Raw genomic sequence first — 24,478 nt, forward strand, 5'->3', positions numbered from 1 at the left:
GGGCAAGAAACACTCTCGATGAGACAGCCACACATAACTTGAGATCACTACTGCCAATCATCTCCCCAAAAAAGCTGCAAATAGAAAGGCAGTCAATCAATCATATGGTGCAGAATCAAGTTGTAGTGAGTCAGATCACAGGAAGCAATTGTAACTCAATTGTTCGCTAAGGCCTTTTGGCGCTGCAGTTTGTAAGTCATAAATCCAGCGGCATTTACGTTGCAGTAGTAGGCGATGGGAGATCGCCACCTCTGGTCAGTGAGGGAACGTGGTCAATCATCATGCATTTGAGAGTGAGTAGTGGATGATTCATTTAAAGGAAATGACGTGTGACCGGGGGTGTGTAACGGATCTTGAAGACAAGGCCTGTCGTATAGCTGATCCATGGTTATTAAAGCGAACTCTAAAGGGAGTAATTGTTTTCCCTACATAATACAAGCTGCATGGGCAGCGTAATAGATAGATCACATATTCTGAAGTGCATGTAAGTCTATGTTTGATAAAAATCCAATTTCCCAGACTGAGGGTGTAAAAAGTACTGCCCAACAAGCATGTCTACATGTGCTGCAGCCAGGACAGCGAAGGCAGCCCAATTTGGCTGATGGTAACCAGGAATGGGAAACTAGAGCAGGTGGCAGTTCAGTTCGGACCAGCAAGTCCTTAAGATTTCTCCCCCTGCGATAGCTCATAAGCGGTTGGGTTGACCCAGCGAACGATAAATTGGCATCACTAGAAGCAATGGGCCAATGGGCAGTCACAGCATCTTTGACCAGCCTGCTGCCACTTGAGTGGGAAAAAATCCTCGGTTCAAAATGTTCTTGTCTCTCGGCTTGTTGGTGTCAGTAACTGCAGCAAGAGCCTGCTGTTTTTGCTTCAGGAGTGCCTTCCTGGAATATCCATGTTCTGTGAAACGCTGAACCAGATCATCCAATTGTATTGCTGCAGTGTCAGGATTGGAGTTACTCGTAACCACTCTGCATTTGTGCAAACGGAATTCCCCTAATTAAAGATGGAGGATGTGCATGAAGGAGAGTATTCTTACCTGTGGATTTACGACACAGATGGGTCCCCAGAGTAGTTTGGTCATGTGAGGTAACTTTGTAGATGTTTAAATCCAGGAAAATAATATCAGAGGTAGAATGTGTCAGAGTCAATTTCACAGGATTGGGCAACCTATTAATTGCATTAATTCTCTGTATCAAGTCCTCTGTAGTCCACAAGAGTAGCAGGTCATCAATATAGCGCCAGTAATAAAGAGTGGACAGTGAAGGTAATAGATAGGTAATAGGTAACTTGTTCAAAGTAGTACATAAAAATATTTGCAAAAGAAGGTGACATATTTGAGCCCATAGCTGCCCCAGTGCATTGTAAATAAAAGGTATCTTCAAATTTGAAGTAATTCAATGTCAAAATGAGCCTTAATAGTTAGTGCAAGGAGAAAGCTGGTAGGTGGCCTTTCCAAACCAGAATGGCTTAATGCTTGATGTACCCGCTCAATGCCATCTTCATGTGGGATAACTGTGTAAAAGTTTTTGACATCCAAGGTGGCGACTACACAGTCGGGGGATCAGCTTAGTTGTTTTAAAGAGTCAATAACCATTCAGGAGTCCCTCGGATATGAAGGCATCTTTTGTACTAGTGGTTGTAGAAAAAAAAAAAAAAAACTGCAAGAGGTTGTAACACTGACCCCCTAGCAGAAATAATAGGACGTCCAGGTGGATGAGCTGAATATTTATATATTTATGGTAGAGTGTAAATAGTGAGGTACTGAGGAAAATTGGTGGTGAGAAACCCCAATTCATCCTTAATGATCCAGCTATGAAAAAAGCCTTCACGGAGCTGGTCATCGACTATACATTTGAAACGCAAGTGGGATGTGTCTGTCCTGGAGTTGTGCGAGTAATTCCTGCAGGTAATCGGATACATTTTGGATGACAATAGCACCCCCCCCCCCCCCCCCCGTCAGCAGGGCGAATCACAATGGATTGATTTGAGATCAAAGATTTAATCACATCACGTTCAGCCTTAGTAAGATTGGATTTGGAATGTTCGTACTGAAGGAGGAATTTCCAAAGCTTCGGCAGTGCTGTTTGGCCTGAAGGGAGTAGGTTGTGTTGCTGTGGGGGAGTCTTTATAGACCTCCTTAAATGCTCAAACTTATAAAGATCCACAAGGAAATCAAATTCATTGAATTTGTTGGTAGGAATAAAGGACAGACCCCTATTAAGGAGACTGATTTCTGCAGGGGATAGTTAGTGTTGACTCAGATTAAACACTACTGTGTCCTTCCTGCTCATGGTCGGCCCCTTAGGCGAGTGGCAACCCCTCCTTGTCTGAGGTTTCCTGATCCAGAGAGGGGAGGCAAACTGTGTGCGTGGCTGTTTGTTGGGAGCTGGGCACATGCCTAAAAAAAGACTACAGTTGGCTATCAGAAGTGGTGATATGTGTGGCACTGTCAGATTCAGAGGATGTGTTCCCAGAACTCACATCAACTGTATGTTGGGCCGTCTGGCCCTTCTATGGCTAGAAAATCTGGTAGTAGGGTCTATAGCCAGTTCACAGGTCCAACCATAGACTCGATTGTTGTTATAGTCCTCCCTAATCTTGGTACGTTTTTCATCTTTAAAGGCAATAATCATCCGTTGGTAATTGTTAATATTCTCAAGTTTTTTAAGCCAGTCAGTGTCAGAGCTTAGAATGGGAGTATGTCAGTTCCTCCCTCCTCTGTTCCTCAGATTGAACAGTTAACAATTGTTTCCCCCAAAAAGTCTACGGTAAGTAAGATTAAGTCAAAGCTACATTTATTCAGAATAGCACACCATTTATAGCAAAATTTGATATCAGTGCGACCGGTTTTAGGAATATTTTTGATCCTGAACCCCCGGAGGATGTGTTTCTGTTGAAAATATTTGCTAAGATGTTGACCATGTACTAGCAGATCAACTTCATGTTTTTTAAGTCTTGCTAGGACGCTGTATGAATCTTCAGGTTTATACAGGCGGGGGGTCTGTAGGGAGCCAAGAGCAAACAGGATGCGTGTAGCATCAGCTTCAGTATATGATAATTCCTTAGTGGTATCAATAAATTTGCTTGATCCTGAGGGTTCCTCTGCCATGGCTGAGGATGACAATAATACAAGTTGTTTCAAGGGGATATTGTGAGATTTCGAAAATATTAAAGTTCATCCGTGGTGCTGGTGACCAGAGAAAATTCTATGATATCCAATGGTTGCCCCCGCACACAAATCAGGGATCAAAAAATGGGCCCGGATGCATATATTATATATATATATATATATATATATATATATATATATATATATATATATACACACACACACACACACACATTTTAGGATTTTATAGATTACTAGGCTGGCTGTACAGTTTGCACAGGCGTGTGTTTACTGCACTGTACAAAATTAGTGACAAGAAGCTACAGTCCAACTCATGAGCAAAAGCAATCATATGAAAATAGACTAAGTGTAAACCACATTAACTTAGTGAATTTAGCGCAGTTGAAGTGCTATACCTGTATTGGCAAATCACCAATTGATTTTACATAATACAGTACAACATTGGAATTATTGTTTAGGATCGAGCAAAGAAGGAAATTGAATTCTTCTCTGACCTTAAGTCATTACTGCCCTCTTTCTCTCATTCTCTATCAGCATTTTTTCTGCCTCACCATATCCAAAGTTATATTCTTGACCCCTTGACAGTGAACTGTGACCTTTTTCCAGATTGATTTTTCTTGATGGCTTTTAAATATAAAGAAGCCAGATTACTGGAAGTGCTCTGGTCAAAAAAAATAAAAAAATGATATATATATATTAGTGATGCACCGAATGTTCGGCAACCGAAATTATTCGGCCGAAAATAGCCAAAAAAAGCACTTTCGGTGCTAAATACAAGAACAATGGAGTTCCCCTTGGGGTGGGACTTTTAAGGCACTATATAATATCAAGATACACAATTTATTTGAAAACTTTATTGAAGAAAGTAGATAAATACAAAAAAACGTTTTGTTAAAATACTTGGCAAGTTATACAGACATAATGTACACAGTGAAATGCACCACATATGAACCGCGGGTATTCACCCGATGCGTTTCGGAGAGGAACCCCGAACTCCTTCTTCAGGGGTGCCCGCAGGAGGTGGTCTAAAAATAATTAGTATGTAAGTAAAGTGTCAATCAAACAAAAACGTGTACATTGTAATACTTTCACAAAATTTCAAAGCACTTACATGTTCACTGTAAAGAATGGAGAAAACTTGCCTGCCTATAAAGGCTAAAAACAGGAGATCAATATGCCGAAAGGCGCCAACCTAGAATGCCGTGTAGAAATGCTCGATGTTGGACCCAAACTCTTTTGGGTCCAACATCGAGCATTTCTACACGGCATTCTAGGTTGGCGCCTTTCGGCATATTGATCTCCTGTTTTTAGCCTTTATAGGCAGGCAAGTTTTCTCCATTCTTTACAGTGAACATGTAAGTGCTTTGAAATTTTGTGAAAGTATTACAATGTACACGTTTTTGTTTGATTGACACTTTACTTACATACTAATTATTTTTAGACCACCTCCTGCGGGCACCCCTGAAGAAGGAGTTTGGGGTTCCTCTCCGAAACGCGTCGGGTGAATACCCGCGGTTCATATGTGGTGCATTTCACTGTGTACATTATGTCTGTATAACTTGCCAAGTATTTTAACAAAACATTTTTTTGTATTTATCTACTTTCTTCAATAAAGTTTTCAAATAAATTGTGTATCATGATATTATATAGTGCCTTAAAAGTCCCGCCCCAAGGGGAACTCCATTGTTCTTGTATTCCAATTTGGGATGTGGCACTCAGGGGACCACCCCACATGAATCAAATTTTTCTTTGACTTCGGTGCTAAATAGGCCGAATAAATTTTGCAGAACAATGAAGTTCTGTAGTAAATGATTTCTTTTTACCACTAGGAGGACAGTGCACACCTCGGGCTTTACCCGGCAGTTAAACTTCTCCACATATCCTCGTCACTTCCAGTTGCTCTCTTCTATACACAACAGAGGACGGCTCAAGTCTCGCGATGTTTCCTGAAGAAATCCTTTCTGTTTGGGCGGAAGTTGTGTTTGTAGCCTGAGAGTGATAGAGAGATGGATGCGGGGGGAAGGAGGTTGGAAGGACGCTGCTGGTTCGGCATCTCCCAGCTGAGCTGAGTCCCCAGGAGCAGAGAGAGCTGCTGGAGAAGAGCGGAGCATGCAGTGTGCGCATGTGTTGTGGGAGGATGAGGGGGAGCCTGGTAAGAGCGAGCACAGATACTGTGCATGAGCCCCTGTGTGTTTCATGTGTACAGTGATCGCTGTGTGTAATACTAGTACACTCCGGTTAGGAATAAATAACATTGAAGCCGACATGTGGGTATGATTTGTATTGGTCCAGACTGGCACAGTGTACTTACCTGACGGATCCCTGGGGAAGCTGGAAATGCCCCTCCTCCACTGATCACCGCAGTCTTCTGGGTCCAGTGCCTGAGCAGCTGCATAGTGACCACATGGAGAGGTTCGCTGGCCACCGCTACCATTTACAGAATATTTTGAAATTGTATTTTTGTTATTTGATTTATTTATCTGAAAAGCAACACAAAATAGTAAAAAGCAATTTTTTACCATTTAATTATTGTAATGGTGAAAAAATTGGCAAAATAAATGGAAAAAATGCAAAACACCGCGTTCGGTATTCGGCCTTCGGCCAAGCATTTCATTATTATTCGGCTTCGGCTTCGGCCAAGAATTTCATTTCGGTGCATCCCTATTATGTATATATTGTGCAAGAATAGGCAAATGTGACACGGGGTTCACAGAAATGCAGAGTGAGAGGCTCCAGAAGTTCTGTTCAGAGCTAAGAAAGTTGATCTTGCAGCTTACTCCATATTTTGTAATTCCCAGATTAGGGTCTGGAGTCCAGAGACTTCAGAGAGTTTTTAGAGACCGGCAGGCTGTGTTTGCAGGTTTGCACAGCCTTTATAATCATAGGCTTGGGCATGGTTCGAAGCTCTGCCTTCCCAAGGAGACTGAGGCTACAAGGAAGCAGCCAGGGTGTGCATGTTGATTTTGCAGCTTTTTTCTGGTTTTGTAATTCATGGAATAGGGTCTGGAGTCCAGAAGCTTCAGAGAGCTTTGGAAGGGAAGAAACTTCTAATTTTGTGCCCAGGTCTTATTGGAGACCAGCAGGCTGTGTGTGTGTAGGTTTGCACAGCCTTTACAATCATATCAGGAGGCCGTGAGGCTACAAGGGTTGCTGTCAGGTGGTCTGAAGGACCCAACCATAGGTCTAAGCTTGAGACCTGAGCAGTAATGCGTCAGGAGAGAATCAAGAGCCTAAGCATAATTTATGACGGTGGAAACCCCTGAGAGTGCAACTGTTTGTTTTGTTGGACTTTCCTTTTGTTTTTTTAATTAAAAGTGGGCTGCCAAGCCCTAAGTCTGGGTTCACATTTATGTAAAGCAAATAGGTGCAATTCTCATGTGGAGTTTTGCTGGAGATTAGTGCAAATTTGCGCTGCGATTTGTGCTAAAGACGGGATTGGGCACAGCTGTGATTGGGGATAAAATATGTAAAAAATCTACACAGAAAAAGCAGTATTCGCACACATCTGAACTCAAGATGTGATTTCATGTCAGCTCCGATTGATGTCTATGTAGAGGAAAATCCCACCACAACGCAGTAAACTCACACAGGACCCTTTTTGTTGCCGCATCGTATTCACGTAGCAATTGCAACACATGGTGTGAACCTGGACTAAAACAGATTTCCTGACTGGCATGGATCCACTACAAATGCAGATCGATCGATCGATCGATCGATAGATAGATAGATAGATAGATAGATAGATAGATAGATAGATAGATAGATAGATAGATAGATAGATAGATAGATAGATAGATAGATAGATAGATAGATAGATAGATAGATAGATAGATAGATAGATAGATACCTCCCTGAGCATTTTTGCCAGTCTTAATAAATAATTTCTGGAAGAATTATGACAAAGTATGCTAGGTGATGCATTTCTTAGTGGCACCCCATTTTTCTCTACATTCAGCTCTAAACACAAAGAATGACAGTCTGTGTACACTATTTTGATTTGCTATAATGCAGTGGTCCATTGAAGTATAATCATTGAGAAGAAAATTGCAGTATCAGCTGTGCTGTTGAAAAGAGACATTTCCATGGTACAATACAGTTTGTATTATCACAAAGCCAGGACTATTCTTCTTTTATATGCCTGTAATTTGTTTGTCACCTAACAAAGAAACTTCTTCCCAAATGAGAACTTGTGTATCATGTACGACTGCTATTCTTGGCTCTTTCTGCCATCTGTGTTCTCAGTCTGAGTACATCCCTGAGCCAAGTCGCATGTGTAGACTTCACACTCATCTCCCTCTAAGCTTTAAATCCTTCATAGATCTGATTCTCAAGTTCTGCATATGCTGGAAATGATGTTACCTTTTTCATGTAATAATACTAGTCTTTGCATACAGAAAGGATAGTCGCAATGAAAATGATTCAGGTTGCAGATTACCATTTCTTGAGCACGATGATGATTTGAAGAAATCAAAGCAATATGTATAAAATAACTATAACTGTTGCCAATAACAACCATTACAGATCATGCCTAGCCAAAACTTTCTTTCTTTTTTGGACAGGCTTGGGAAGGGAAAAGGGTAAGTCTGTAACCCCTTTAGGTTTTATTCTTGCATCTTGTCCCTGTGACAAGAAATGAGGGAAATGGTTGTAACTTATGGCACTTTTCCACTGCAAGTACCGGCTCAGCTCTACTCGGCCCTGCTTGGCCCAGTTTGCTTTTCCACTGCTGGTACCGCATGGTACGGTGTTGGAACGGTTCGATACGGTTTGGTATGGTTTGCTTTTCCACTAAAGTAGTACTAAAGTTAAGTGGGTGGGATAACAACGATTCTCTGACCAATCAGTGGCTAGTAGTGACTGCATGCAAAGGATTGTGGGATATGGTACCGGTATGGTACCTCTTGGAACCACAATCGAGGTGGTACTGTTTTAGAGAGCCATACCATTCGGTTCCATGCAGTGGAAAAGCGCCGCCGTACCGTACCGAACCGTTCCTACACCGTACCATGCGGTACCAGCAGTGGAAAAGCACAAAAGCGAACCGAACCGTTCAGTTCCATGCAGTGGAAAAGCGCCATTAGACAGGGGGATATGGACAGTAATGGAAACCTTATAGATGTACTAACACTTTTCCATTTTACAGAAAGCAGTGCTTTGTTGCAGTATTAGTCTAAATAAAAACCTGAAAAAAGTTCTTTCCCAGGTGAAAGCTGGGCTTGAGGGCAGAGGGGCATTTGCCCCTGGGCCAGTGCTCATATACAGTATGCTGGACTGGTGGCCCTGAGTGGATATTCAGGTACTCTGCAATTCTGTCATCAATCAGCATTGAGACCCCAGTCAGTATCACATGCTGGGCATTACATACAGTAACTATGGGATTCAATGTTGCTTGGCAAATGAACCAATCAAATTAAATGAAGGTGAGAAAGTAAAAAACCTGACTGCAGCACTCACTGATATTCACACAATTATTGAAAGACAACTAAAAAATTGTGTTGCACTTTTAGGAAAATTTATAATTCTATATATAGTTAGTGTGTAACAAACAAATCAAAAAAATAAAAACAACATAGTTCTATAAACGAAATTTCACAACTTCCAACGTCGGCTTATTTAGCTACCCTCTGTGTTCAGTCACATCACATGTCAGATCTGCAAAGGAAGCTGGTGCAGGAAGACCTCCCTCTGCCAGGACATAATCACAAGTCTGAATAGGGTGCAGGTAGCTATAGAATGTATAACAAAACAATAAAACAATAATAATGTCCTATAAACGAAATATCAAAGTCCACCATAAGTGTGCAAAATCTTCATGCAGCTGTTGTGCACCAACCACCAAGTGATTGTAATGCTACTTACCAAATCCTTAGACCACACAACTCAAGAGGCCTGAATGAGCATTTAGAACAGGGGTAATGAATTAAAATTCAAGGAGGTCCGGTCGCTAAAATTTTCATTGGGCTGAGGTCCGAATCTCAAGTCTGTGCTGACTCTGAACAAAATGTGCCCACCAGCTTGACCCTTAACATAAAATATGCCCATCAGCGTGCCCCTTAGCATAACATTTGCCCGTCAGCGTGACCCTTAACACAAAATAAGGGGCACGCTGATGGGCATATTTTATGTTAAGGGTCATGCCGATGGGCACATTTTATGTTAGGGGGCACCCTGATGGGCACATTTTATGATGGTGGGATTGCTGATGGGCAAAAAAAACTTGTAAATCAGCGTTGCTCTTAACATAAAATATGCCCATCAGTGTGTACCACAGCATAAATATGCACATCAGCATGCCCCTTAACATAAAATATGCCCATCAGCGTGACCCTTAACATAAAATATGCCCATCAGCGTGCCCCTTATTTTGTGTTAAGGGTCACGCTGATGGACAAATGTTATGCTAAGGGGCACGCTGATGGGCATATTTTATGTTAAGGGTCACGCTGGTGGGCACATTTTGTTCTGTCCATCAGAGTGCCCCTAACATAAAATGCGCCCATCAGCTTGCCCCTTATTTTATGTTAAGGGTCATGCTGATGGGCATATTTTATGTTAAGGGTCATGCTGATGGGCATATTTTATGTTAAGGGGCATGCTGATGTGCATATTTTTTGCTGTGGTACACACTGATGGGCATATTTTATGTTAAGGGGCACGCTGATGGGCACATTTTATGTTAACCTCCCTGGCGGTATGATTCTTTTGGATTTTAGGTGCTGAAAGCGGTACCATTATTTTAGGTGCTGAAAGCATGTAATTCTTGTGAATGAGCAGCCCAAACCAACTGTATACATTTATTATACATATTATATATATATATATATATATATATATATATATATATATATATATATATCTATATATATACATATACATATATATATATATATATACATATATTATGTATACATATATTATATATATGTATATATATATATATATATATATATATATATATATATATATATATACGTATATATATATATATATATATATATATATATACGTATATATATATATATATATATATATATATATATATATATATATATATATATATATATATAATGTATACAGTTGGTTTGGGCTGCTCATTCACAAGAATTACGTGTATATATATATATATATATATATATATATATACACGTGTATATATATATATATATATATATATATATATATATACATACATATATATGTATATATATATATATATATATATATATATATATATAATATGTGTGTGTATATATATATATATATATATATATATATATATATATATATATATATATATATATGTATATATATATATATACGTATATATATATATATATACTGTATATATATGTATATATATATATATATATATATATACATATATTTACATAAAAATTACAGTAAAACTGCAGGAAAGGGCACTGGGGGGCAATGTAATCTGATTTTATTTTATTTTGAACGATATCAGTGTGTTTGGTGCATTTTACATTCAAATTTGCCGCCGGTTCCACCCCCCGGCGGACGTCACGTCGCCGGAGACGGAAGCCGGGGCTCGCAGACGATCGGGAGAGAGCTCCGCCGCCGCACACCGCTCGCAGTCTTCGCTGGATCCCGGAGAAAAGGTAAGTAAAACCTCCTCCAGCATCCAGCGATCTTCTTAGCGCTACCCCGAGTGTGACTCGGGGTTACCGCTTTTGGCACTAAAATCTTACCCCGAGTCACACTCGGGAATACCGCTAGGAAGGTTAAGGGTCACGCTGATGGGCAAAACAAAACGTGTAAATCAGCGTTGCGCTCAACATAAAATATGCCCATTAGCGTGCCCCTTAACATAAAATGTGCCCATCAGCGAGTCCATTAACATAAAATATGCCCATCAGCGAGTCCATTAACATAAAATGTGCCCATCAGCGTGTCCCTTAACATAAAATATGCCCATCAGAGTGCCCCTTAACATAAAATATGCCCATCAGCGAGTCCATTAACATAAAATATGCCCATCAGCGAGTCCATTAACATAAAATATGCCCATCAGCGTGTCCCTTAGCATAAAATAAGGGGCACGCTGATGGGCACATTTTATGTCAAGGGAGCAATCTGATGGGCATATTTTGTTTCTTTTATGGGGCACTCTAATGAGCACAACAACACATGCCAGTCTGCACACTTCAGGGTTTTTTTTTTTTTAAATTGCATTATTCTCCTCTAAAAATGTGCTCCACATACCTGGAGCCAGCTGAGTCAAAAGCCGCGAACAGGGGGGCGGGGCGTGCACATAGTGTCCGATGTGAGGGAGCCGCAGTCAGGAGCAGAGGGCGGGGCGCGCGAGTGACGTCACGCCCTTACTCGCGGCCCGACAGGACACCGCGATGTCCATTAGTCAGTTGCAGGGGGCGGGGCGCGCGCGGGACGTCACTCCCCTACTCGCGGCTCGAGCGGGACGTCACTCCCCTACTCACGGCTCGAGCAGGCCGTCACTCCCCTACTCACGGCTCGCGCGGGATGTCACTCCCCTACTCGCGGCCCGACACAACAACGGCTGCTAGTGAGCCGGGAGCCGCAAGCGGTCCGGGCAGAAGCATCTCGCGGGCCGTCAATGGACCGCGGGCCGCCATTTAGTGACCGCTGATTTAGAAGATGACAGATCCAGCATGGATGGATAGCGCCAACTCTTTTTCTCTCACAGCTCATCAAGCCTCAAGACACACTCTCTCATGAATGGCATGCCCAAAAAGTGGTCACTGGTTCGCTTCTCATACACTATATTACCAAGTATTGGGACACCTGCCTTAACACGCACATGAACCTTATGGCATCCCAGTCATAGTCGATAGGGTTCAATATTGAGTTTGCCCACCCTTTGCAGCTATTACAGATTCAACTCTTCTAGGAAGGCTGTCCACAAGGTTTAGGAGTGTGTCTATTGGAATGTTTGACCATTCTTCCTAGAAGTGCATTTGTGAGGTCAGGCATGGATGTTGGAAATGTTGGAAAAGAAGGCCTTACTCGCAGTCTGGGCTCCAATTCATCCCAAAGGTGTTTTGTCGAGTTGAGGTCAGGACTCTGTGCAGGCCAGTCAAGTTCCTCCACCCCAAACTCACTCATCCATATCTTCATGAACCTTTGTGCACTGGTGCACAGTCATGTTGGAACAGGAATGGCCAACCCCAAACTGTTCCCACAAAGTTGGGAGCATGAAATGGTCTAAAATGTCTTGGTATGCTGACGCCTTAAGAGTTTCATTCACTGGAACTAAAGGGCCAAGCCCAACCCCTGAAAGACAACCCCACACCATAATCCCTCCTCCACTAAATAATTTGGACCTCTGCACAAAGCAAGGTCCATAAAGACATGAATGAGCGAGTTTGGGGTGGAGGAACCTGACTGGCCTGCACAGAGTCCTGACCCCAACCCGATAGAACATTTTTGGAAAAAATTAGAGTGGGGACTGCGAGCCAGGCCCTCTCATCCAACATCAGTGCCTGACCTCACAAATGCGCTTCTGGAGCTGTTGTAGCTGCAAATTGTAAGCCAACTCAATATTGAACCCTGCAGACTAAGACTGGGATACCATTCAAATTAATGTGTGTGTAAAGGCAGGCATCCCAATACTTTTGGTAATATAGTAAGTGTATACCGATCCCAGCAGCAAAAACATACCAAGAAAAGAGCAAGGAAATCCCACAGTGAAGTAATGTTTAAACATTTATTAATAAACAAAGTGGGTACTCACAAAACAGATAGTATGACAAACCTATCGCACAGCATCACGGACTCTCCGTGTGGGCGTGATAACGTCACTGCTAATCTCTGCCCATTTCGTCTAGCAGGACCTTTCCCAAGGGGCAACAGAGATTTGGTAAGAGACATTACAATCACTTGGTGGTTGGCGCACAGCAGCTGCATGAAGATTTTGATATTTCATTTATAGGACATGTTTATTTTTTTATTGTTTTGTTATACATTCTATAGCTACCTGCACCCTATTCAGACTTGTGATTATGTCCTGGCAGAGGGAGGTCTTCCTGCACCAGCTTCCTTTGCAGATCTCACATGTGATGTGACTGAACACAGAGAGTAACAAAATAAGCCAACGTTGGAAGTTTTTAAAAGGGTGTGTCAGAATAAACCATGTCCTTTAGAACACCTAGTGCTCACCATGCACACCAATCACTTAAAGCGGAGTTCCAGCCATTTACTCACCTGTCCAACGGTCCAGCGATGCGGCCGCCGGAAGCCTCGATCCTCTCCCTCGGCGCTGGCATCACTGCTGTGGGCACCCGGCTGTTACAGTTTGCGGCTTCACAGCCGGGTACCCACTGCGCATGCGCGAGTCGCGCTGCGCGCCGTGATTGGCCGGCAATCTTCTGGGACCTCTGACGTGTCCCAGAAGATTGCAGGGAGGGAGGGGGAGAGGAGAACTTCCGCTCAGGGCGCCGCGGCGCTCCGAGCGGAAGTGGGAGCGGGTACCTGTCAAAACTAGGTACCCGCTCCCCCCCCTAAAAAATGACATGCCAAATGTGGCATGTCGGGGGGTCAGGACTCCCTAAAGCGGAAGTTCCACTTTTGGGTGGAACTCCGCTTTAAGCACTATGAAAGCATGGTACACAGAAATCTGTCCATATTTATCAAAGGGCTAGTTGGTTGTGTTTGCCCCTCAGACCAAAGGCTTCCATTTCTCTTCAGTTATATCTCTTCCCCATGATATAAATTTTTTTTTAAACTGGTTAAACACAATTAGACTAGGTTTCAGATTTGATTTTTAAGACATGAAAATGTACAAACATGTGTGTAGTGCGAGTGTGGCTCAGGGGCTGACTGGCAACTTTCAGCCCAGGGGTCAAGTACAAACCAGAGGCCCGTGGTGCAGCAACTTGGCCCCCCTCCCACTTTCCCTCTTCCCGGCCTCCTCCTGACCCCCATTCCAGGCTGAAGCTCCACTCCAGGTACTCTATACTCACCGGCTGAATCCAGGTTCCTGACCTGGCCAGCAGACGGCAGTTAGGGGGGGCTGGGACAGCTCAGTTGGGGCTGGCGGGGGAAAAAAAAGTCTCCAGAAGGGCATGGAACCGGCCTCTGCTCAGAAATCGTTTACACCATCCATGCTGGGGGGAGAGCCCTGCGCTCTGTCCTTGACTTCAACCCACACTCATTAGGTCAGCAGCAGGTAATTTTTACTTCTCTTCACCAGGAATCCTTTAGGCATGTCTTTGGCAAAATCAGTGTATCCTTTTTTATGGAGCATCAGAGCGGCCCAGGGGGCAATTGCCCCCCTGCCCCCTGGCCAAGTCCTCCCCTGGTGTGACTAGATATAAACTGAATGAATTTCTTAGATAAGCCCTTGTACTACACAAAGAGGTTGATTTACTAAAACTGGACAGTACAAAATTTCATGCAGTTCTGCATGGCAGCCAATCAGCTTCTAACTGGACCATACACAGACCAACGTCGGGCAGATTAGAGCGAATACGGACATTTGGCAAAGATAAGAAATCGCTAGCTATGTAATTTCTTTGTGAATTGGTGGTTTTACTGATGCTCTAGACTAGGTCTAATTGGATGCTTGGAATATTAGGAAAGAATGGAATGCAATTAATTGAATGCATTTAAGACCAGTTATGTGGAATGCTTCCTGTAACACCTTCTTAGGACGTCATCACTACGAAACGTACGTAGTGGCATACAGGAAACAAGCTAATCTGTCTGTGAGGTGACAGTTGGAAGTGGGGAGAGTACACATGGACTGTGCTCGTACTGTCACAGAGTGGAGCCACATGGCAATGACATAATGTGTGTAAATCCAGGTGCAGGGTGAAATGCACAATGAAATTTGAGCGCATTATCTAATGTTGTATGTCACATATTGAAGCTAATAAAAGGTTAAAATAAAAGGTAAAAAATAAGGTTATAATAAAAGGTTTTACACTATTGGAGCTCTTTCTCCTCTAATTCTATGGCATAGAGTAAGAGTAAAGCAGAAGCCCTGGATGTTTAATCCCTTGGGGAAAAGCACATTGAGACATTGCTCTTAAATCAGAGGTCATGGCCATCTGGTGAGTTCTCCAGAGTGGTGGTGTTTCACGGTAGTGGATTTACAGTGCAATTTTTATAAATGGACACTTTCAATAATTTTTATGTGGACACATTTATTTGGACATTTTGATATTTTATAATATTTGATAATGTATGGATGCACTTGATGAATTGGGGATTGATATATGCACTGCAGCACTCTATATGTAAAAAGAGAGTGATTTGTTTTTATAACAAATTATTGGCTGATATGTATTAGTTTGTAGCATATATATGCAAAGGGGAGTGATTTATACAACCTGTGACCAACACAGACATGTGGCATAGGCATTTGTAGTTGAACGCAGCACCACTATATCACTAATTAAAGGGCAATGAAATATTTAGTGCTGCATACTAAGGTTTATTAAAGGGTAACTCCACTTTTGTTGAGAAAAAAAACATTCCCCTCTGGGTGATCTATGTACATTACAAGGATTGTAACAAACTTTGTTGCAGATTCCTACCTTTTGTTATTCTGAAGAAATCATTGTTTGTTCCTCTGTGCCAAGTAGGTCAAATGGGAGTGGTTTTGTAATTATCTGTCAGCTGTGGAAGCTGCAGAGCACTAATGAGGAAAACTGCTGGGCCTGCATCCCTTTTGATGTATTTCTATTGGGAGTATCTCACCAAAAATGAAATTTTTGTTGCATGGAATGCCTGAAATCTGACTTGTATCTTAGGCAGACTTCTGGGAAAATTGGTGAGCCAATCACACAAGCAGGAAGTGATGTTTCTGGGGTTTGGCCAGTACATATTCTGTGTATAAAACAGCTCCAGGTAGCCATATTGCATTGCATTTTCAGAAAATTACAACAGGTGCAGATTAAAAAGGAAAGTTAGAGGTTAACATTCAATTACAATATGATTTGTGTCGCAATTGTATACGCTATATTGTTTTTTTCTTTATTTGCAATTTTTTTTCCCCCACAAAAGTGGAGTTACCCTTTAACAGTTAACACTTTGTGTGTTTTTATACAGGAGCTGTCTTTAGAGTATGGGTATTGGTTAAGCTTCTAACTTCAGCTTGTTCAATTAGTCTTTGGGCTTAGGTTTCTATGCAAAGCTTCACCAGATTTTGCACTCTCCAGTTTTAGTAAATCAACCCCAATTTGCAGATCCGACAGACAGCAAAGCCTCACATCTGAAATGAGAACCTTTAGTCTTACCCTGACCCTGTTGTATTCATTTATACACAAAATGTTGTAAATCCTTTGTTTTATTTGGTCATGCTTGGTTGCAGTGCCATCTCAAGAGCATTAAAGGGCCCCGGGCAAGGCAGTGCACTGGGGCCCTGCCTACACTATCACCCATGAGAATAAAAATTCTAATTATCGATAGGGCTATATTTATTGGTACAGCAGTGCCAGGCTAATGACAGCTTCCAACTTCAGCGGCTGGGTTCGATGGACATACACACGGACGGGAGTCAGACTCGACTGTCCTATATTTATTGGTACAGCAGTGCAAGGCTAATGACAGCTTCCAACTTCAGCGGCTGGGTTCGATGAACATACACACGGACGGGAGTCAGACTCGACTGTCCTATATTTATTGGTACAGCAGTGCCAGGCTAATGACAGCTTCCAACTTCAGCAGCTGGGTTCGATGAACATACACACAGACGGGAGTCAGACTCGACTGTCCTGTGTGCGCCTGTTCCCATAGAGGCGGACAGGCATCCCTGCAGTTGTGGGCTTCCCCTCCACGGCCCAAGTGGCCTGACAGCAGCGCAGGGCCGACAGGCACTTGCCACCTGCTAAGTTCGGCAGCGGGATGCACACGGGAATCAGGACTAGTGCTTGGCTGGGGCACTGGGCAGGCTGGGCCCCCCGGGCAAGTGGGGCCCCCGGGCAACTGCCCAGCGCGCCCATTCGGTAAGATGGCCCTGCTTGGTTGCCTGAGTAAAGGCCTCTAGAGAAGCCCAAAGCCTAAGGTTGGCCATGATATTTATCACCCACCCAACTGAACATTTCCAAAGACTTATTGTGATAGTTTTGGCTGATAACATAGAGGACAGGAACTTGTTACCATCTAGTCAATTCACTGTTAATCTGAAAATAGAGATTACTAAGACTTTCTCAACAGCTATTGCTTTTGGAAATTGCTCATTACAGGAAGACAAGAATCTAAAAGCTCACCTGGTGTTCCTATGTGGGCCTGGGCAATGGTTAGCTTCTCATGGGGAGCTTTACACTGGCAGCTTGTTTCTACAGAGAATGGAGCAGGTGCAGCAATTGTCTAAAACAGAGAGAAGAGAATAAATAACCATTCACTGTCCACGTGGCTATTAATATTATACAAACATCATTGAATTACAACCTGTTATTATACGTTCAGACTTCCCTGCCTAAGCTGTGTTTCAAATTGCCAAATAATAAATAAGCAAGCAAATAAATTAAAATAATTAGGATTATGGTTAAATTTATTGGTTTAATTTGTTTTTTGAACTGGTTTGTTGACAAGGTAAATACAACATTTACACTTCATGAGGTCTCATTATTGTTCTTTTGGTATTTACTTATTTTTGCACCTTTGGTATCAGGAACAGCTTGAGACATTCACTGCTGAGTGCAAACTAAGTTTCCAGCTCTGCCTACAGAAAATATGCCATAGCGTAGAAACACATGTTAAAGAAGAACTTAATTTGACAGATCCCCTGCATTCAGCCAAAAGGCATTGTAGATGAATGGTAACGTCAACAAAGTGCACACAAACCTATATATGAGCTGTAAAAAAACTGGTCACCTAACCTGAATCCAGTATGTTAGATCAGCAGCCCAATAGAATTCTTATGTCATGACTAAAGGTCCCCTATGATGTCAAAGCTGTCACATACATGACAGATTACATGATAAGCAGATAATCCTTAAAAATGCAACTTGTTCCACATGAAATACTACATCTATGTTGTAAAACAATGCCAACAATCCTGGACAGTGCTTACTCACACTAAACTGGATCCATACTAATTGGACCCCGATCATGTAATTACCAATCATGGTAATCACATAAATATGATTACAATCAACCCTACCAGTTCCAACTCTCATTGTGCCTCACACTGAGAAAAGCAGAATGACAGCTGAAGCCTGTAGGATGCAGCTGTCCCATTTCAACACAAGCTCTTAAAACAAATAAAAAATCTTAAAAACTTTTTTTTTTACATTTATATCTATTTGTCAGCTTAAAATAAAACTAGACTAGGGAATTTATGAAAATGGTGTTCTGAAATAAAGCCTACCATTATTTAACATAATGGATCCAATAGGTGCTGAGTTGGGGTGGTAGTCCCAAGGACCCAGATGCACCAAAATGGAGTTGAAGTAGACTTTGCAGTTGTATTGAGATGTTAGTTTATTAACGTTTTTCTAATCAAGGAAAAGTAAGCAAAGGTTGTCTACTTTCCCTATGCTTCCCTCCCACCAGGTCTTGCACATGGAGTTAACCAAGGGTGATGGACAATGTAATATATATGCAAAAGTCCTGCAATGGGAAGATGGGGTACTATACAGGAATGAAGGAGGGGATAAAAAGGTGGGTAATTAGGGGGGCATGGTGAAGAATGGAAGGCTGAGAACGCTCGGTGTTGAGCTCTGTGTTCCTCTGGCAGCTATTGTCTGCTTTACTGCCTGCTTCTGCCCACACAAAACATGTCTGCGCAGAGCTCTCTCCCTGATGCCATCCCCGAGCCTCAAAGGGGGATACATCAAGCATTACTTTCTGAGGACAGCCCTGCAGGAATTCTGGTCAAAGAGGGTTTAAGATGGTGCCAGCAAAAACTCCTGCACAGCAAACGGTGCTCCTACAACCTTCCCCTCTCTGTGAAATAAACATACAGTGCCTTGCGAAAGTATTCGGCCTCCTTGAACTTTGCGACCTTTTGCCACATTTCAGGCTTCAAACAAAGATATAAAACTGTATTTTTTTGTGAAGAAACAACAATTGGGACACAATCATGAAGTGGAACAAAATTTATTGGATATTTCAAACTTTAACAAATAAAAAACTGAAAAATTGGGCGTGCAAAATTATTCAGCCCCCTTAAGCTAATACTTTGTAGCGCCACCTTTTGCTGCGATCACAGCTGTAAGTCGCTTGAGGTATGTCTCTATCAGTTTTGCACATCGAGAGACTGAAATTTTTGCCCATTCCTCCTTGCAAAACAGCTCGAGCTCAGTGAGGTTGGATGGAGAGCATTTGTGAACAGCAGTTTTCAGTTCTTTCCACAGACAAAGTTTGAAATATCCAATAAATTTCGTTCCACTTCATGATTGTGTCCCACTTGTTGATTCTTCACAAAAAAATACAGTTTTATATCTCTATGTTTGAAGCCTGAAATGTGGCAAAAGGTTGCAAAGTTCAAGGGGGCCAAATACTTTTGCAAGGCACTGTATCTAGCACCCCAACAGTGCTCCAAGCTCAAGTTCAGGCTTATCTGTCAACACAGAGGACATGTCAGCTCCTAATAGTCAGAGGAAAGCCCTACAGCAGATTTGACAAACTTGGCTCTGAAATTACAGCTCTCATCGCAGCCTTCCAAGCCAATTTTGATACTTGAGCTTGGAAAAATGAAAACTTCTTTCCGCAAAGAAATGGATGCCCTCCATCAACCGGTAACAGCATCTAAATCTACCATGTCTGCACTTGCCCTTACTCAGGCAGATCACACCGCCTGCCTCTCAGCCTTAGAATCATACAGCAGCAGCTCTGCATAGAGGATAGTAAAAAATCATAGCCCCAGAAATATTCGGTTAAAGGGGATCTCGGTTTTCTATAGGGGCACTTGTTGAAGATGGAGGAGCCATGAGCAGAGGATTGGAGCTACTCTGTAGAATACTATTGCACAGAGCAGGAAAGAATGACACGTTAATTATTTTAATAAACATAAATTAAGGCTTTACAATCACTTTTATCTTTTGCTGGGAAGGAATGCAAATGATCCAATTGAACTAGACAGGGTTTGCCATGTTACAGGCCCTAGAGAAAACCGCCAATCATCCACGAGATGTGCTTTGCTGGGTGCATTATTACATGCTTAAAATTTTCTAAACCCACAACAGTAAAATCAGTCTATATATGGAGTAAAGAATGCTTGTTATACTAACCTAAGGGGTTAAGCCTCCGCATTGTGTAAAAAGGCTGTTTGATCATGTCTTCTCTGTTCCCCCCCTTCTTCCACCGTACCCAGTTCATCTCCTGATAGAACAGAGGCTAGGGGACAAGCTGCACATGCTCAGTTTGGTGTGTATTGCTAGAGAGTTTTTTTTTTTTTTTCTGATGAGAGTGCATGTGATCAGCACAGTGTCGGTCAGGGGTTCAGAAAGCCTCATAGGACAGTCAGAAGAGAATGAAAACTCCTCCTACAAGCTTTTACCAGACACTGATAGAAGTCACAAGACTGCTCAGACTGCTGATGAAAAAATGTATTTACCCATTAAAATTTACTAAAACTATTGCATTTCCATGTTCTGTGTGCTGTGGGTACAGGGCCATAGGCGTGCGCACAGGGTGTGCCGGGTGTGCCTGGGCACACCTTAATCACCTAGGGCACATTAGCATTATCGCTCTGTTTGCCAGTGAGGAGATGGGAAAGATCTCCCTCGGACCTGCTCTGCCATAAGAGAAGTGCCACACACTTCTATTTCACTTTGCCAGCAGGGAGAGTAATGTACCGGGCCATATACATGTAGGCAAACACATGCATGTGTATTTAAACTTTGGGGTGCACACCCTAATGCAATAGGCTGCGCACACCTATGTACAGGGCCCCCTTTATGGTTTCCAGAATTATGTTGCTATACTCCTCAGCTTCAGCTAGAATTAAGTTAATGGCTCTCTTTCCCCTACTTTTCCTATGTTTAACAGTTGCTACTAGGTATGTGCCCTGTGCCCTCTTCTGTATATTCTGACAATGGAACATTTAGTGATGGCTTTGTGACAAAACCCCAGTGTAACTGGTATTACAGTAGGCCCACTCCACTCAAAACTAGCCCCTTTTGATTACGATTTGCTGATGCACGTGACACAAACCCATACTTCTTTGCCTTCGATCCTCCATGAGTTCCAGAGGTGTGGCACACTTAGTAATTTCAATGTTTACACCACATCTGAACTTCACAACGTCTTCTTAATTTCTCACCATATACAACAACTGAAAAACTTCCCATTTAAAATTTGTACCACATCTATACGCTATCTGGAATTCATCTACCCACTACAGTTTCCTGACTATACTCTGAATTTCCTCTCGCTTCTTCGTAAAACCCAATTGGACCTAGATACTTACACAATGAAATGCCTCTTATGGCTTGGTAGAGTCAATGTTCTTATCTAGTCTCCAAATTTATTTGGACTATATTCTAGGACTCTGACTCTCCCGAAACCTCAGGGCAGGGGTCCCTGTAACCTCTCTCGATCATTAGGGGGTGGGTTTCAACAGGATTCTAGACTGGTTCTACCACTCTCCCTCCAAACTATGGGTCCAACTAGAAAGCCCTATGAAGCTCATAAATCTATATGCACAATCCTGGATACTTCCCCTGATGTGTGAGAGCTCTCTATCTCTTCCAGAACGTAAGAAGCAGACACTGTATTTGGGATCGGTCCATCTCTACACTTCATATACAGTCAGGTCCATAAATATTGGGACATCGACACAATTCTAATCTTTTTGGCTCTATACACCACCACAATGGATTTGAAATGAAACAAACAAGATATGCTTTAACTGCGGACTTTCAGCTTTAATTTGAGGGTATTTACATCCAAATCAGGTGAATGGTGTAGGAATTACAACAGTTTGTATATGTGCCTCCAACTTTTTAAGGGACCAAAAGTAATGGGACAGATTAACAATCATAAATCAAACTTTCACTTTTTAATACTTGGTTGCAAATCCTTTGCAGTCAATTACAGCCCGAAGTCTGGAACGCATAGACATCACCAGACGCTGGGTTTCATCCCTGGTGATGCTCTGCTAGGCCTCTACTGCAACTGTCTTCAGTTCATGCATTTTCCCTTCAGTTTTGTCTTCAGCAAGTGAAATGCATGCTCAATCAGATTCAGGTCAGGTGATTTACTTGGCCATTGCATAATATTCCACTTCTTTCCCTTAAAAAGCTCTTTGGTTGCTTTTGCAGTATGCTTCGGGTCATTGTCCATCTGCACTGTGAAGCGCAGTCCAATAAGTTCTGAAGCATTTGGCTGAATATGAGCAGATAATATTGCCCGAAACACTTCAGAATTCATCCTGCTGCTTTTGTCAGCAGTCACATCATCAATAAATACAAGAGAACCAGTTCCATTGGCAGCCATACATGCCCACGCCATGACACTACCACCACCATGCTTCACTGATGAGGTGGTATGCTTTGGATCATGAGCAGTTCCTTTCCTTCCCCATACTCTTCTCTTCCCATCACTCTGGTAAAGTTGATCTTGGTCTCATTTGTCCATAGGATGTTGTACCAGAACTGTGAAGGCTTTTTTAGATGTTGTTTGGCAAACTCTAATCTGGCCTTCCTGTTTTTGAGGCTCACCAATGGTTTACATCTTGTGATGAACCCTCTATATTCACTCTGGTGAAGTCTTCTCTTGATTGTTGACTTTGACACACATACACCTACCTCCTGGAGAGTGTTCTTGATCTGGCCAACTGTTGTGAAAGGTGTTTTCTTCACCAGGTAAAGAATTCTTCGGTCATCTACCCACAGTTGTTTTCCGTGGTCTTCCGGGTCTTTTGGTGTTGCTGAGCTCACCGGTGCGTTCTTTCTTTTTAAGGATGTTCCAAACAGTTGATTTGGCCACACCTAATGTTTTTGCCATCTCTCTGATAGGTTTGTTTTGTTTTTTCAGCCTAATGATGGCTTGCTTCACTGATAGTGACAGCTCTTTGTATCTCATATTGAGAGTTGACAGCAACAGATTCCAAATGCAAATAGCACACTTGAAATGAACTCTGGACCTTTTATCTGCTCCTTGTAAATGGGATAATGAGGGGAATAACACACACCTGGCCATGGAACAGCTGAGCAGCCAATTGTCCCATTACTTTTGGTCCCTTAAAAAGTGGGAGGCACATATACAAACTGTTGTAATTCCTACACCGTTCACCTGATTTGGATGTAAATACCCTAAAATTACAGCTGAAAGTCTGCAGTTAAAGCACATCTTGTTTGTTTCATTTTAAATCCATTGGTGTGGTGTATAGAGCCAAAAAAATTAGAATTGTGTCGATGTCCCAATATTTATGGACCTGACTGTATCTAACTATTTGGGTCCTATGCCCCTTCTTCAGTAACCCTGCTTTCCTGCCTGCCTTCCGAACCTCCCCTTTTGGTCCCCGTAATAAGCTCACTCACCGTCGGCTCTGTCAAATACTCCAATCTGACCCACCGTTGACAGCCGTAGGCCTATCCAGTGGTTGCCCACACATTTCTGCACATTGGTTACAGAGACAACAAATCTTGTCCTAAATATGCTCCATCAATAAAACTTTCTAAAATCTTTGTGGGTCCTACTACAAATAATAATAAATAAAATTACCAACTGCTTGTTTTTTTATTTGAAAATGTTAGAAAACATTAATTTAGGAGTGTGCTTCATGATAAGTTTGGAAAATAAAATTCTATTTTCCACCAGGTAGTGACGTGTTTTTGAGAGGGGCATTAGAAAAAAAGTCTAAAAACCTACATTATTTTCCACATCTAGTTACAGAATATTGTTTATCTTTATCAACAGCAGGTTATTTTATTTTGTTTGGTGCCATTTCAATGATATTGTTATATCTTATCTACAGTTTCTCACCTCTAACTTTTATTGTAAGTGTAAAAAAAAACAACGCATACACGATATAAGTATAATAAAGTTCAGTAATACCTATCATATTGTATATAAAATATAAACAACCTTAACAGGCATTTCTGTATGGTTTTTATTTTATTTTTTATAAAGGCGATCAAAGATCACAAGTCTACAAGAAAAAAACTGCTAAAACAACTACGGATGAACACGCTTCCATCAGCTGAATTTCTATTTGGACATTTTTACTACTGTTCTACTGATAGATAGTTTTGTTATATTCCTTGTGATGACCTAAGGAACTGCTCCTGTATGTTTTTTTTCCAGTAACTCAGGGCATTTAACTTAGAATCAAGCTTACTACAGCTCAATCATAGGGCATGGAAAAATCAATCACTTGAAAACAGAACTCTAAAAAAAAACTTGAGAAACTGGAGTTCCTGGAAGAAGATCGCAGCAGGGAATTAT

At 41.9% G+C, this 24,478-nt stretch overlaps 1 protein-coding gene across 2 annotated transcripts in view; it reads right to left on the reverse strand.

Annotated features, from left to right (window-relative positions):
• The window catches only part of PCYT1B (phosphate cytidylyltransferase 1B, choline), a 122,742-nt gene that overhangs the window by 34,638 nt on the left and 63,626 nt on the right, over positions 1–24,478 (reverse strand). For both annotated transcript variants that reach the window (XM_082247181.1, XM_082247180.1), the window contains exon 2: positions 17,350–17,449. In XM_082247181.1, coding sequence (XP_082103307.1) covers positions 17,350–17,449 — 100 coding nt within the window. The remainder of the gene's footprint in view (positions 1–17,349; positions 17,450–24,478) is intronic.

The sequence above is a fragment of the Pelophylax lessonae genome (genome assembly GCF_965119305.1).
Source record: "Pelophylax lessonae genome assembly, chromosome: 2".
NCBI lineage: Eukaryota > Metazoa > Chordata > Amphibia > Anura > Ranidae > Pelophylax > Pelophylax lessonae.